The sequence below is a fragment of the Lycium barbarum genome, chromosome 7 (genome assembly GCF_019175385.1).
Source record: "Lycium barbarum isolate Lr01 chromosome 7, ASM1917538v2, whole genome shotgun sequence".
NCBI classification, from domain to species: domain Eukaryota; kingdom Viridiplantae; phylum Streptophyta; class Magnoliopsida; order Solanales; family Solanaceae; genus Lycium; species Lycium barbarum.
In genome coordinates, this window is record NC_083343.1 from 104,538,096 (window position 1) to 104,555,005 (window position 16,910).

Below are 16,910 nucleotides of genomic sequence, written 5' to 3' on the forward strand. Positions count from 1 at the left end.
TCAAACAATTGCAGTTATGGATGCTAGTGGTCAGATCCTTCAGCAGGCAGTTGAATTTGAATGGAAACCAGAGTACTGTGGGGTATGTCTGATAGTTGGACACAACTGTACAAGAGTGAAACCAACTCCTCCTCCACCAGAACAAACTGCCGAGAAGAAGAAGCCGAAGCAACCAAAGATAGTTCCGCAATGGCACACTAAAGCAGTTCAGCCAATGGGAAATACTCTTGTGGTTCAGAAACCTCAAGATCCTGTGGAGAGAACACAGGCACTTGACAAGCAGAAAGCTCCAGAGGCGTAGAAAACTCCTTCTCAGGGAGTTTCGACATCTGAGGGAAAACAAAAGCAAACACCAAGTGGTCAAGGGAATGTAATCATATTTGGCACTGCAGAGTGGCAGTCATCAAAGGGGCAAAAAAGCCTGAAGGTGGCAAGTGGTACCATTATCGGCTCTGATCCTGTGAAAACTAATGAAGCTGTGGTGGCACACACTACACCTCCTGATAAGGGAGGGGGATCATCTAAACCTATTTGATGACTTGGTTAGCATGGAACATAATGGGGACAAATAAAAGGTACAAACAGAAAGAATTGAGTACCTCTATACAAGAGAAACATATCAAAGTAGTAGGACTAGTAGAAACTAGAGTTTAAGTGAATAAAGCTGCTTACATAGCTAACAGGATAGTACCTGGTCTGGTTGGAGCTTATTACATAACTACAACACTGCCTACAATGGAAGGATATGGATCTTATGGGATTCTAATCTCTATGATGTTACACCAATATCTCAGGATACGCAATTTATACATTGTAATGTCATTAGTAGGGATAGAAAGCTTGACTGTACTATGACTGTAGTTTATGGATATAATACTATTGAGCAAAGAAAGCCTTTATGGGCAAGTTTGAGGTCTACTGCTCAACAGTGCACTAAACCTTGGCTTATCTGGGGTGATTTTAATGCTATTATCTGTGCTCATGATAGGCTGTATGGGGCTGCAGTTACAAGTAGTGAAGTGAAAGATTTTTTGACTGCATTCAAGACTTACTTCTGAATGAATTAATGTGGACAGGGGAATCCTACTCCTGGTCTAATAAACAACATTGGGTTGATAGAGTGTATAGCAGGCTTGATAGGGGCATTGGGAAATGATGAGTGGATGCTACATCTTGGTCACCTAATTGTGGATTATAGACTTCCTCATATTTCTGACCACTCTCCAATGGTTTTAGATATAAGGATAGCCACCAATCAAGTCAAATCCCCTTTCAGGTTCTTTAATATATGGGCAGACCATGAGAATTTTATGCCTTTGCTGAGGGAAAACTGGAATTGCAAAATGACTGGAGACAACATGAGAAATGTATGGAGGAACTTGAAATCTATTAAACCCCATTTAAAACAACTGAATAATACCAATTTTAGAGGTGTCACTGAGAGGATCACTTGCATTAGAAATGATCTGAATGATACACAAGCAAAGATGTGAATACATTACTCTGATAGTTTGGCAACTAATGAGAAAGATTTACTCCAGCAACTTGAAAAGTGGTCCCTCATTGAGGAAAGCATACATCAACAGAAGTCACGAGCTATGTGGATTAAATTAGGGGACTCTAATACAAAATATTTCACGGCAGTGATGAAGGAGAGAAAGCAGAAGAAACAGATTGTTGCCTTGACTGCCCTGACTGGTGATGTGCTGGTGGAACCAAAAGCAATAGAGACTGAGATCATAAATTTCTATAAATCTCTAATGGGAAGATCAGCAACTCATACCACAGCAGTAAATAAACTCACCATGAGGAATGGACCAATATTAAGCCATGATCAACAGATTGCCTTATGTACTGCTGTGACAGACAAGGAGATTTTTGATGGTTTATGTTCTATTGGTAATGATAAAGCACCAGGTGTAGATGGTTTTAATGATCTATTTTTTAAGAAAGCTTGGCCTGCCATCAACCAAGATGTATGTGTAGTAGTTAGAGAATTCTTTGATACTGGAAAGCTGTTAAAGCAATTAACTGCACTGCAGTAACTCTCTTGCCTGAAGTTCCTAATCCTTCTAATATTAAGGAATATAGGCCTATAGCATGTTGTACTGTGGTTTATAAGTTGATAGCTAAGGTGTTAGTATCCAGGATTCAATCAGTGATAGCCTATGTGATTTCTGATACTCAAGCTGGTTTCATCCCTTGAAGGAAGGTGTCTGACAATATTATCCTTGCGCATGAGTTAGTTAAAGCTTATAGCAGGAAAAATATTTCACCTAGGTGCCTGATCAAGGTAGATATTCAGAAAGCATATGATACACTTGATTGGAAATACCTTGAACAAGTGATGGAAGGTTTGGGGTTTCCTTACAAATTTGTCAGATGGGTTCTTGAATGTGTGTCCACTGTTTCTTATTCTTTACTGATTAATGGAGAACTTACTACACCCTTTAATGCTGCTAGAGGATTGAGACAAGGGGATCCCATGTCCCCCTTTCTCTTTGCTATAGTAATGGAGTACCTGAGTAGAAATTTGAAGGATCTGAGCAAAAATAAACGCTTTAAATTTCACCGTAAGTGTCAAAGGCTAGACATTACACACCTCAGTTTTGCAGATGACCTGCTTTTGTTTGCTAGAGGTAACCTTACATCAGTGGCCTTGCTTCATGAGAAATTCACTGTATTCACTGCTGCTGGCCTTCAGGCAAACCTCCCAAAAAGTGCAATTTATTATGGTGGTGTCGACCAACAGGAAAAGAGCCTGATACAAACTGCATTGGGATACAGTCAAGGTGCCATTCCATTCAAATACCTTGGTATTCCTCTAGATACTAACAAGTTGATTATTTTACAATGGCAGCACCTGATTGATACTATAGTGGCCAAGATAGCTTCATGGACAGCAAAAAAATTGTCATATGCAGGCCGAATCCAACTGGTACAAACTGTTCTTTGGAGTACAAGCATATTGGGCTCAAATGTTTGTCATCCCAGCAAAGGTTATGAAAGCTATTCAAGCCTATTGTAGGAGCTATATATGGTCGGGAACCAATGTTATAACCAGGAAAACTCTAGTTTCATAGGAAAAAATGTGCCTCCCTAAAACTGCAGGAGGATACAATCTCATCAATCTTAAAATTTGGAACAAGGCTGCAGTGTTCAAAATGTGCTGGGATTTATCTAACAAGCAAGATAAACTATGGATCAAGTGGATCCATAGTTACTACATTAAAGATCAGAGTATGGAGGAGTTGAGGGTGCCCCAACAGGCAAGCAGGATGGTAAGAAAGATATTTAGTGCTAAAGCTCTCTTACCTCTTATTCAATTGTCAACTGGTGGCAAGAGAAGTGTCATCGGGCAAGTCTACCTCAAAACTACTTGGCGAGCATCCTAAAGTACCATGGAGAAATCTAATTTTTCAGAACATGGCACGACCAAAGGCTATTTTTACTCTATGGTTGCAACAGCAGGGGAGATTGCTTACAGTAGATAGACTATTGAAATAGGGGCTGGTGAAGGATCCATCATGTTCACTGTGCAAACAAGGACATGAAAGCAGAAACCACTTGTTTGCAGAATGTCCTGTTACCTGGGCAGTTTGGATGAGACTGATGCAATGGTTGAAAATGTCGAATGTGACATCACAGTCATGGGATATAATGCACCAGTGGATACTCCTGAAAACAAAGGGCAAGACTCAAATGGCAAAAATCCTCAAAATGGTATATACGGAATTCACACATGCTATTTGAAAAGAGAGGAACACTAGAGTTTTCGAGAAGATTGAAACACCTGTGAACGTCATTGCTAGGAAAGTGGCCTGTGTATGCAATGTAAAAGCTCCTAACTCAGTTAGAAACTTGCTAGATAGGTGCAGCTTTTAGGATTGCTGTGTTGACAATGTATAGAGATAGTAGTATATGGAGGAGAAAGCTGGCTGTGTTGGCTGGCTTCAGTTTTGTACTTATTCCCTTCTGGTGATTATCTTGCTAATTACCAAAAAAAGAAATAATTTCTTAACATTATTTCAAATCATTTTGCTACACAGCACCTATTTCACTTAAGAAACTCTATTATTACCCTGAGAGAAGTAATCCTTTAGGGGTCGTTTGGTAAGAGGGATAGGATGGGTTGAATTATTAATCCAATGGGATTGGAATTAATCCTATGTTTGGTTGGTGGGATAACTTTTTTGATATCCCATCCAATCTCATGTAGATGGGATAAAAGGTGGGATTAGTAATCCCACATAAAGGGTGAGATTAGTAATCCCATCGTATCTCACCCAATCCCATCTACATGGGATAACTTATCCTCCTACCAAACAACCCCTTAGCGTTTTAGTTTAATCTTACTTATTTCACGGTTGGCATTTAACAAAATAATGTTTTAACATCATTTCACTCATGAATCATGATGCCTTAGTCCAATAATATAAATTTAATAAATTCTTTAAGTTTAAACCTTTATTAGTTCCACCGCTATGAATTTTTTTTCATCGACTATAATAAATTAAAAAAAAAACAGTTGTTACGTGCTTGCTTTGCAGAAGACATTCGTCTTCACTAATTTGAGAATTCTTATTTTATTGTTACGATTCTATCCGGTCTTTTTCATTCCGAACGTGCTTGCTTCGCAAAAGGAATTGGTCTCCATACATTTGAGAATTCATACTCTATAGTTATGATTCTATCATATGTTTTCTTCATAATCAAATTATTTTATGCATTAAATTTCACTTGACCATCTACAATTTCATTGCATATGCAGAGTGTAGAAGCTTTGTATAAATCTAATGCCATGCTATTGAGTATTTTTATTTCAATTCTTTTCTTTTTAAGAGCTGGAATAGAATTGACTCGGTTGACCAGTAACTATCATATTTCTTTAATTAATGCATTGTATGTTCCATTCTTTCCCTGGAGTCGGTAATTTTTTTTTCTAATAATATAAGAAACAAAGTAGACCATAGGACTCACCCTCTTTTCCATTTATACTGAGATCCAATATCAAAATCAACAGAAAAGACCATTATAAAACAAGATTGATCTGTTTCAATCCTGTTTGGAATACCGCCTAAACAGGATCCTCAGTTCAGACTGATAAGCTCAAACATAACTATAATCTATTGGTTGTTCTGTCTTGAACAGTCGCGCACGACCTTCATATTGCCAAAAATAACATGATTTTCAGCAAATGAGCTTCCTGGATCATACTGGCCTGCTTATACTTACTATACTCCGAAGAAAATTCGTATGTCTAGCAAATAAATCTTAATCTATTCGATCTGGCAATCCTCTAAAGGAAGAATTCCACATCATGAACAGTATAACAAGTAGTTGATCGCAAGTACAGTTCTTCCTCCAAACCATTTTAGATGAGACAATAATCGATGCAGCAAACAGATAGGAGAATGCCTTTTTTATAATGAAAGGCAAGGTGCTCAATCTAGAGCCTGTTTGGATGGACTTATGCCTATAAGCTGTTTGCAGTTTATAAGCTAAAAAAAATAAGTTGGGTAGTCTAACTTATTTTTTTTGGCTTATAAGCTGTTTTAAATAAGTTAAGTCAAATGGGCCCAATTATTTTTTTGAGCTTATTTTAAGCACAAAATGACTTTAAGCTGGCCAGCCAAACACTCAAAAAAGCTGAAAACAGCTTATAAGCCAATCCAAACGGGCTCCTAGTCTATCTACAAGGAGCCGAACATCACTTGACAAATCTTTTAGTGAAAACAGAAATGTGGGGAAGAACAGCAATTGAATTACACATAAGGAAAACCCTCTGAGAAGCAGGATTTTAGAGAGTCGATAAATGATATAGCTTGACATGTAATAGCCGAAAATGATCACAACAATCTAATGACAAAATGTTGATTGCTGCTATAAGTACTTTAAAAACTTGAGGGTAAAATGCAAAAAGTAATACAAACCGAACCAAGTCTTTGCCTTCATAAAATATTTGAAGACCAAACCATCAAGTTTAATTCATGAAGCACTTGGCGCAGTTTCAGGTTTTTCCGTCTCCATTGGCTCAGCAGCAGGTGGTACTTCACTGCCAGCACTGGCACCCTCAGTTGCATTTGCATTTCCTGCATTCGGACTCTCCGCAGCTTGAGGTTGTTGCTCACCTCCTTGAGGCGATTGAGGTGGTGGTGTTTCCGGAGTTGCTGGCTTAGCTGGCTTAGGCTTTGTCATTATAGGCCTACAGACCCTGTAAAAACAGATAGTACCTCGAAAATGACAAGTGGGCTAAGCAGGCGGAGAAATACCAAAGGAAGAAAGAAACAAACAGGTGCTCCTATGCGGAAGACATAGGAGCGACTAGCAAAGCAAGAAATGATATCAACAAAGACTTGCGGGTACAATTAGCTCAAATATTTAAATCTACAAGTTATGGAAAGATAATATCAGCAAACAACAGTACCTATCAAGTGCCTCTGCTTTCTTTCGAACATCAGCCGACAAAAGAACAGGGTTGGCATATTTTGGAAGAGCATCTTGCTGCTGCTTTTTCTCTCTAAACCAAGCCTCGGCTTCGACACACTCATTCAAAACCTAGGAAGTGCAAGAGAAACATAAGCATCAAACCACACTTTCCGGAAAAAGAGAGATGAGAATATAGAGGCAAGTATAAAGATTAAGCAGATATCTGCATACCTTCTGCTTATCTGCTAAATCAATGTGATCAAACTTGGGATCACTTGACATTGCCACCTCTCTGTAACTATTTATGCAATAAATAAATTGATCAATTACGGGACCCCTCTCCGTGGACTCCTTATATCGTTGCTCAATCGGGTCACCTTGCTGCAGATTCACACTAAATCAGCTCCATATATGCATAAAAGACTAGCGAAAATAGGATATGCGAGAAACACCAACCTTTTTAAGCTCCTCAAGCTTGGCAATGTAAACACCCTTAGTTTCATCCTCTCCATCTTCATACAACCAATCTTCTGTTTCTTGAAGTTTAGCAATAAATTGTTCTCTTTCTGAATCAGTTACAAACTCTTGATATTTATCTGAAAGCTGGATATATTAAGGGGAAAGTTGTCAGTGACATACCAAATGTTTTCATACAACCACCATAAAAAGCCAACAAATACCTTATTCCTCATGTCGTAAACATATGACTCAACAGCATTCTTCTTGTCCTTTGTCTCTTCCATAACACGGTCCTGAAGAGCCATTTCAAATTCTTTCTCAACAGCCTTCTGAACATCAGCAGCTGCCATTGCACCATAAACAATCTCTGTCACTGGTACAGATGTCTTCTTGACCTTTTTCTTGGGAGCTTCAACCTGCAAGAAAATGAAAACAATAAATGCTGAGCTTTACCGACATCTTTGAGCTAACACACTGAAGCAGAAGAAGAATATTAGTTATTACCCCAACATTAATTTAGCCAAAAAAGAACTACGCTGATGTCTTTTAAGGATTAAAATAAGAGTGATGTGTTACCTTAGCATCTGTCTCCATTTGGACAGGTTTGTCTACAGATTCTGGAACCCCATTCTCAGCTCCTTTAGCATCTTGCATATTTACATCACTTTCCGATGTAGTTGAAGGAGCAGCATCAGCTGAAGCTTCATCTGTTTCCATTTTGGCAGGTTCTTTAGCTGTCTCCTTTACAACTGGGACTTCCACCTCTTCTTCTTCCAAAAGCTAAATTACAGACCAAAACCATAAGATTAGATGATATTCTACCCATTCACTAAATAATTTAAGGGAGGAAAAAAAGGAAGAAGGATAAACCACAAATTTCTGGACTTACAGTTGCGGACTCAACCGAGACAATACCATGTAGACTTAGGCGTACTTTAACTTTTAGTTTGGCTCTTTCACCCTTTGTAGATTGGAATGGTCCGATCTGTCAAAAATACCAAACATAATCCAAGTGAGCCAAGGACTTGCCTGAAACAAGAGGATCTATTTTTCCTCTAATTACAAAAGAAAACATAGAATCTAATTAGTGAGTGAAACTCAGAAATACCGTGTAAGTACTGATCTTTGCTGGCGCCTGCAACTCACTGACATCAGCATACTGTACATCTATTGTAAACGTTCCAGATCTGTAGAATGTCAGAGCTTTCACACTGGGTATTGGATTCCCTTTGGGGAAAACAATCGTGCTCTGGTGATTCTCTGAAGCTCCATTTTGTGCATCTGGAGCAGGCCCCTTCCACGATAATGCAATTGAGAAAGGGAAGCTCTCATTGACCTTCAATAAGCCAACTAGAACTCTTAGTACAGTTGTAACACTCATAAATCACCACAATCTATTCTGCTAGGAGGTAGATATGCAAGTAGTAACATATTCTTTTAGTAAAGGGAAGAAGCAACACAGCTGGCATTTGCTTCAACAAGAATATTAGTGGTTCTATAATAAAAATCGTGCATTTCCTTCATCCTTCAAGAAGACAACTTCTTCTACCTCCCAATTTCTCATTCATTACCCTTGTATTCACGCTTCATTCAAGTTAACCTAGGTCCCATTCAGACAACTAATAAAACAAAGGAAAAAGCAAAAGCATATTTCAGTATTTATCTTCACAAACTAAATTGATGCCTACTTAATAGTTTTGTTTTGATAGGTTTAAATAATATGGAATTATCAACATTGCAACACATTATAAGGTTGAAAACCCTGAATCTAAGATGACTATGGAACAGTATATCGACCAAGAGAATGCAAGGCTGACAAGCTGTTACCTTGAATTCTCGCACTTTAAAGGTAGGACTGAGAATAGCACATTGCAGTGCAGCTCCTTTCGCCACACATTCACTTGCATTCATGGTGCGTCTTGGTTCCTTACCGAAGAACTCGGTCAGAATCCTCATAATTGCAGGGACCCGAGAGCTTGACCCAACAACCTCAACTGAATGAATGTTCTCAGTAGTAAGCCCAGCTTCAGCAAGGGCTTTCTCCAGTGGTTTCTTCACTCTCTCCAGTATAGGGATGCTGATTTGCTCAAACTCATCCCTCTTGATAAACCCTCTGACATCCTTCTCATCCATTAAACACTCTATATTCAAAGGTGCCTCAGGGTTTGCACTGAGAACCTTTTTCAACTTTTCACAAGCAGCTCGAAGTCTAATGCATGCCCTAGCATTTTGGTAAACATCAATTTTGTATTCTTCCTTGAACTTTGCAGCAAAATGTTGGAAAATAGCTTCATCAAAATCCCTCCCACCAAGATTTCTGTCAAATGAATGAGCCAATATCTTCAATTGGCCTTTTTTGAGGCCAGCAATACAAACTTGCAAACTTGCATGTCCAACGTCAACAAAAGCAACATTCAGTTGGTCATTTTCTGGTAAATCTGTCTTGTAAATACCATATGCTAATGCAGTAGCTGTTGTCTCATGAATTAGATGCAAAGGGTGCAAGCCAGCGATGGTGGCTGCATCCATTACAGCTCTTCTCTGAAGATCAGTGAAATAAATTGGAATTCCAATACAACAATCAACTACTACTGCATTAAGATTCTTTTCTGCTATAGTTTTGAGATCCGAAAACACCATTCCAAGAACCTGGGTAGGTGTAAAAGTTCTCATTTCTCCCAAATAGCGCGCATGGATCAGGGGATATCCATCAGGCCCTTCAGTTACTGAGAAGGGCAGTGCCTTAAGATCTCTTTGCAGCTCAGGATCTGAAAATTGCCGCCCTATTAACCTCTTTATCTGGGAAATGGTATTCTTTGGGTTCATCATGCTTGATGCTGCACCAGCAGTACCCAGAAATCGCTGCTTCTCTCCAAAGCAAACTATGGCTGGAGTTTCCCTTTTTGATTCGTCATTAAGTACAACATCAATTCCTCTCTGCCTAGCAACCGCAACGACACCACTCTCATTCCCAAAGTCAAAACCCACCACACTCATCCTTGCTGGCTGCGATCACTTGATATCCAACAGCACGAAAAGTACCTGGACACCATCAAATATAAGATGTAATCAACTAAAACATCAGCATCCACTGTAGGTGAATCAACATGAGTTTTAAATGGTAGCACCCAAGAGCTAAGTTACTCGGACTCTTCGAAAGTGTTGCCGCACCCGTGTCGGATCCTTCAAAAATACACTACTTTTGAAGGATCCGACACGCACCCGATGACATTTTAGGAGAGTCCGAGTAACATAGCCCAAGAGCAACATCAAAAAGTGATCGCCGTTCCATTAATAAACACAGACAGCTGATCACTCTTGGAACGTGATTACACTATAAAGGAATCATGGATACACGGAAGAGAGCAAATAAATTTTCTTCTTTGCTTTTTTAGTAAAGAGGGCAAATAAGATGGCGTGACGTGATCAATAATCTCCAGACACGTCATTGAAAAACGTCAACAGATCGAAATAACATGGACTCAAAATTCAAGAACAATTCTCTTTTTAGTTTCTCCAATATCCAAAATTCAACTACAATTTTATCTAATTTTCCTTCCAAGGATACTTTCAAGCATGAATGACCTTGCACACCAAACAACAAGGCGGGAAACGATTAGAAAAGGACCGATGAGAACTCGATTTTTTAAATCTACTAGCATGATCTTATGCTTTGATTTTATTACACTGTTTTTCTTTCACTTTGGTTATCTTTAATATTTGTTCTGTGACTGTCAGTACTTCTCTTTCTTCGATAATTTTCATCATAACTTTTTCCTCTTGCATTTCTTTCAAACCATTTTCTGAGAAAACGATTTTCTTGAGCCGAGGGTCTATTGGGAACAACCTCTCTACCCCACAAAAGTAGGAGTAAGGTCTAAGCACACCCCCACCCTCTCCAGACCACACCTGTGGGAGTATACTAGGTATGTTGTTGTATCTAGGAATACACCAAACATGCCCAAAACTCACCATGTAATACTCTTCGCATTGACTTGTATAAACCTAGTCCGACACTTTTTTCCGATAACATAAACTTGTCAGCACTGATCCAATGCCGATGCTTCATTTTCCCCCGAAAAGAATCTTCAGTGATAAGAGAATTGATCTGATTCAGGATTAAGCAAAGACTGGCTACTTAGTAAATTACAACAACAACCTATCTAGCCTAACGGATTTGCTATCCTCCTCTTTTTTCAATCTTGGACCTTTGATAATAAACTTCATTTTGTTTCTGTCATTTTCTAAACATACTTGTCACATGACTAATCTTCGGAGCTAAATTGAATTAGATTAATTCAATATTTAAAATTTAAAGAAGCTATAAGAAAAATAGCAATCTTTGTCATATTAATATGATGATGAAAACCTACATCTTAAAATGTTAGGTCAAAAAGTTTGACTCTCGAAAAGCGAAACGTGACAAGTGAGAATACTAATCATAAAGCCTTTCTTGAAGCGATACAACAGTCGAGATTCAGTTAATTCCTAATAAAATATAATGCAGCATGCAATTTACAAAGGGATCCGTCAAATTTTAACCGATGATATTACATCCACAGCTAAACACCGCTAAATCTAAACCAATCAAACAATCGACAGTAACAAATTCCTAAAAGTAAGAAAAAGAATCATAGATCTGAAAATTGTGATACAAGTTTTGTGATTCAAACGATACCTTGAAGATGAGGAATAGAATCTTCTGGAATCTCTCTTCCACGCACTCTTTGTTAGTGTAAGATTGATACTTTGTGTGCCAAACGGAGGAATACTCAAAAAATACAAGGGTTTTTTAAAGGAGAAGAGGAGGGGTTTGGGTAGAATTCTCGAGTTTTATTCTTTAAATTACTAAAAATATATGACTCCTTTTTCTTTTTACATTTAATTAATTGACAGGGGAGATTCGAGTGGTCCTAGATGTCTCTAGACGTATTCTAGAAACTTCTCTTCCTTCGTAGATCCAAGCGGGCGCAAGTACACATACGGCCATATTTAGAACCAATATTTAAGGAATTGGAAACTCATACACAGCCTGTTCGGATGGGCTTAAAAAAAAAACAATTTATAAGCTATTTTTTTTAAGTTAAGCTAAGCTAAATGGGCCAATTTATTTTTTAGGCTTATTTTAAGCACAAAATGACTTATAAGCTAGCCAGTCAAACACTTACAAAAGTTGAAAACAACTTATAAGCTAAGCCAAACGGGCTTATAAATAGCCGGCACTAAAATAATAGCATACAAAAATATATATTTTTTGTATATTAATGTTAATGTAATATATATATATATATATATATATATATATGATACCAAACTTAGAAGGGGATAGTAAATTTTTCAATAAATTCTTTCAATAAAAAGAGTTCAAAGGACAAAGCAGGAAATTAATGTTGTTTTCAAATATTTTTAACAATCCTACTCGGTACTTCCTCACTCCTATATTTCTTCTTATCATGTAGTTATATTTTTAATTAATTTTCTGTCTATCTCCCAAAATTTTCATTTTTTTTTTAATCTGAACTCTGTCCGGTCACGAATCTTGTTATACTGTTCATCTCTTTCTCTTAACCTTTGTTCTTAATAACAGTCTTTTTTAACCACACCCTGGTAACCACGGCCAACATTGTTCTTTATTATTTGGATATAAAAACGACCTCTTTTAAAAACCTAGAAATTTACAGGTTAATCCATCGAGGTTATTAAGAAGTTAAGAGAATAACCATATACTAAGAATAACAAATTCATGATGACAAGGAAATTACTTAAACATAATATTCAGATAATCACAAAATAATTTACATAATAGGGAGATTAGTACAGAAAACATAGTAAATAAACTTACATGATTTGAAGAAGGAGAGAGGTTTCCCTTTCGGGGAACCCCAAAAACTATTGCACACTAGGGGGTAGGTATTAAAGACTTAATACTATTTTACAATAGGAGTTTATATTACAAAGGTTTTTGACTGGGCAAAGGATTGGAGCATTTGATGAAAGAGAAGGAGAATATGAAAGTTTTCTAGAGAGAGGTGGTTGGTGCTCTTGTTCGTGTTGTCTTTGCTTCTCCACAAATGCTGCTATTTATAGGCGTCTGACGAACTTTAACTCCGGTTTTCAAAATGTTGAAGAATCTTTTGAGTTTAGCTGGGTGCTCTTTGGGCCCCATCGTCACGTGAACTTTTTCAAAAGAAAACTTTATTTACTTGTTTGTTAGCTGATGTGTCCATTTACTGTGACTGCTTTATTAAAACTACTTTTAATAAAGCTTTCTTTTTCTGCAAATGTCTTCTAGTCGTTGCTTTTGTTCAACGAATCATTCAATCTTTTGTATTATCATAACTATTTCCTCCACTACTTTTGTCTGATTATTTCCTTTACACACACACACACATATATTTATATTTTTTTTTATGTGTCTAAATTATGTAGTGCAATAGAATCAAAAACTCATTCCCGAATCGTCGTTGTTTGGGTCTTGTGAATCTTGAAATGCACTATTCTGGAAATTTACCATATCTCCTTCTTCTGAACTATGGACTGGTGACATCCTTGGACTTGGAGATAATTCTGGACTAGGGTTCTTGATTATATGCTTGTCTTGTTCTGCTTTTGTTTGGAAAAATCTTTCCAAAGTCTTTTTAACTATACTTTCTATGTTGTCATTTTTTTTCTTTTTTGCAAGTATGCTTTTCTTGGTTGAAGTAGCTCCTTGCGTCAGTGTCTTTGGTAGTTTTCGTCTTGTCTGGAGAGATGAACATCCCTCATCTTCACTTTTTGGAAAAGTGACAGCCATCAACGGATTTGATGAGTCTTTACCGGCTACCGTTTGAACCGGACTAGTTGTATCTTTATCCGATACAGTGGATCTATTTGCATTCATTGGAGAATGCACACCCGTCTCATCCATTTTTGTCTGAGATGGAGAACTCTGGGATTGTACTAATTCGAACTTGACTGCTTGTAGTCTTTGTTCTATGGATGAGTGTCTCTTTATGCTGGTTAAGTCTTCTGACGGTCTCAGTCATAGTAGAGCAGTGATCGCAAAAAATCACCTTGTCTGTGTTTTTTTGTATATTGTACTGAGGGGTTCTATCTTGATTTTGTTTGAGAGCTGGAGAAATATAGTAGGTTGGACTCAACACTCCTCTAGTATAGTCTAATGCCTCAGTGAAATCATTAAAGCCTTTAAAAAGAGGTTTTCTTATATCTTTAATAGAATCTAAAACTTCTATCCAGGTCTGGAAAATACCATTAGTTCTACCATGGATTACAACATAAAATTTAAATTTCTTATCTAGATTTTTGTCTGTAAAATACTGACAAAGTGCATTTAGAGTGTCTACAAATTGACTAGAGTCTTTTTTGTTATGTGATATCCACAAATTATCTACTAAACATGTCTGTTGTTTGTCTATTACATATTCTGGTAATACTTTAAAAGTTAAATTAGATGGCGGAAAAAATACTAAATTATTAGTTCCAAAATGTATTCTTTCTAAGGCGTTTTTGTCTAATGCAGATGTAGGTCTAAAATGAAGATTACCTAGTACCTTTTGTCTGTGAGTGTCTTGGGTTGAGGCTATGCCTTTTCCCTTGTTTGATGTCTGAGAACTTGATGGTCTCATGTTGTTCAAATCGAAAATCAGTTAGATGTGATTTTTAATCTACTTAATTGGTCTGCTAGGTAATATCTTTTCTTTTTATATGTTCGAATGTTAAATTATAAATTGAAATAGTATCCATAAAGTTTAACCATCTTCGTCTACTGCTACTTTTATCATTAATTTTTTGATAGAATTTGACTATAGTTTCTTACCAATATTTCTGGTTTATTTAGTATATATAGTCTAAAACTATTTAAGCCATATATTACAGCTAAAATTTTGGCGTCTATACTACTCATATTTCCTTTTTCTCGGTACTTACCACTTTGATAAGCACATATCTTTTCTTCACTTTTATTACTATATTTATTTGATTTTGCCTTTAATACTGCTCCCCATCCTTCGAAGCTTCCATCCGTTTCTATAATTAAATAGTCTTTTTCTAGGGGCATATTTAAGTCTGGAATATTTTTTATTTTTTCTTTAATTTTTTGTACTAATCTAATATTTTATGTATTAAAGTGTTTTTGACCATTTGATCCCGTTTTTTAATACAATGGTCCTGCTATTTTTCCTAAGTCTTTTATAAAACTTCTAGCATAATTTACTATTCCTAAGAATTTTTGTAATTCTTTAACATTATCTAGTTTATCCGGCATTTCTAAGGCCTTTTTAGCTATGAGGTTACAATTTTATTTTGCCATCTCCTAGCATTACTCCTAAAAAGTTTATATGGGTTTTACATAATTCCATCTTTTTCTTGCTAATTATTATTCTATTTTCTACGAATAATCTAAATACTATCTGTAGGTGTCCTAAATGTTATTTCATGTCTTTACTAAATACTAATATATCATCTACATATACTAGGACAAATCATTTATAGTCTCCAAATATACTATCTATTTTTCTTTGAAAAATTGGTGGAGCTGTCTTTAATCCAAATGACATTAATAACAATTCGAAATGTCCTTCAGGACAGGTAAATGCAGTCCATTCTATACTTTCTTCATGCATTTGCACCTGCCAATATCCTGATTTACAATCAAATTTACTAAAGATCTTTTTACTTTGTATTCTATTTATTAGTTCTGTTTTGTCTGGTAACTTATATCTATCTGTTCTGGTGTTATCATTAAATCTTTTGTAATTTATTATCATTCTAGCTTTTCCTCTTACTATCTCACTATGATTTCTTACCATAAATGCGACAGATCTATGTTTAGAAGTGGATCTTCTTATTACTCCTAAATTTAATAATTCTTTTATTTGTACTTTAAAGTCTTCCACATCTTGGTTAGTTGCTTCTATTGAGGCTGTTTTAATTATATATTCTGGATTTATTATGTCTAATTTACATACAATTTTGTTATTTTTCCAATGTTTTAAAGGTTTTTCTCCTATAATTTCTATCTCATCTAGTATTCTTATTATATTATCTAAATCTTTTTGGTTTTTTATTACTCCTATCCTTTCTATCCCTGTTTTAAAATTATATAATTCTGTTTATATGTCTATTAAAGTATAATTTTTTCCTATTAGATTATCGTCGTCTAGTATTTCTTCTTCTTCTAGAATTAATTATTTCTCTTTTGCTTTTACAGCATGTATTGTTGTCTTGACAATCCTTACAACAACTCTCTTCTTTCTTTTGCAGGTTTATTTGGTCTGGAGTAGAGATCTTCTTATGTCTGATTCTAGTTTCAGTTTTATGAGCTTGTACTGGTGTATGAGTAATATTTTTTAGAAAAATTACTCAATCTCTTGTAATCATGCAACTTCCATTGTTATGTAATATAAAGTCTAATCCGATGACAAAGTCAATGTTTATATTCAAGTCTCTTACCCATATTTTATCCATTTTATAACTAGGTTTATAAAATTCTGAACAAGTGTTGATAAAGCTAATGTATGCCTTATGAACATAATGTTTATATATATATATATTATGAGTTCCATCCATTTGCATAGCTGCAACTGGTTTGTCTAGAGCTTTTATTAAATTTGGTGGAACTATTCGTTTATTTATTATACATTTAGTACATCCCGAATCTACTAATGCTAATGTCTCTATTTCATAGTTATCTATTTTAATTCTTGCAAGTATTTTTATTGTTCCTAATTTTTTATCTTCATTACATACTAGGGCTCCATGGTCTTCTATACTCATTAGTTCCGCTGTTGAATCTTCTGGTATTGTTCTTAGCGGTTGCATATTAGATAAACCTATTTCTTCATCTTCACTATCTGCTTCTTTTTGTTTTCCCTTTTCTAATTTATATAACCTGGTTTCTAATTCGTTTATTCTAGTTTCTAATGTCATTATTCTTATACTAATAGTAGGGTCTTCTATTTTTTTATGTCTTTCTTCTTTGTGTATATTTGTCTTAAATTCTTTTTCTATACACATGATACATC

The 16,910-nt window shown here is 36.0% G+C and overlaps 2 protein-coding genes across 2 annotated transcripts; one reads left to right on the top strand and one right to left on the bottom strand.

The window, feature by feature from the left end:
- The first annotated feature begins 1,646 nt into the window (after positions 1-1,646).
- On the top strand, positions 1,647-3,982 carry LOC132601681 (uncharacterized). Its single transcript, XM_060314755.1, has 5 exons — positions 1,647-2,041; positions 2,209-2,999; positions 3,112-3,358; positions 3,599-3,723; positions 3,873-3,982. The coding sequence occupies exons 1-5, from the start codon at positions 1,647-1,649 to the stop codon at positions 3,980-3,982; spliced, it is 1,668 nt and encodes a 555-aa protein (XP_060170738.1).
- A 1,762-nt stretch (positions 3,983-5,744) lies between these two features.
- LOC132603679 (heat shock 70 kDa protein 15-like) lies at positions 5,745-11,785 on the bottom strand. Its single transcript, XM_060316829.1, has 10 exons — positions 11,567-11,785; positions 8,716-9,930; positions 7,997-8,224; positions 7,778-7,873; positions 7,465-7,668; positions 7,110-7,304; positions 6,886-7,032; positions 6,661-6,810; positions 6,428-6,558; positions 5,745-6,214 (listed from the first exon to the last, which is right to left on the bottom strand). The coding sequence occupies exons 2-10, from the start codon at positions 9,883-9,885 to the stop codon at positions 5,989-5,991; spliced, it is 2,547 nt and encodes an 848-aa protein (XP_060172812.1). The 5' UTR covers positions 9,886-9,930; positions 11,567-11,785; the 3' UTR covers positions 5,745-5,988.
- Positions 11,786-16,910: the final 5,125 nt, after the last annotated feature.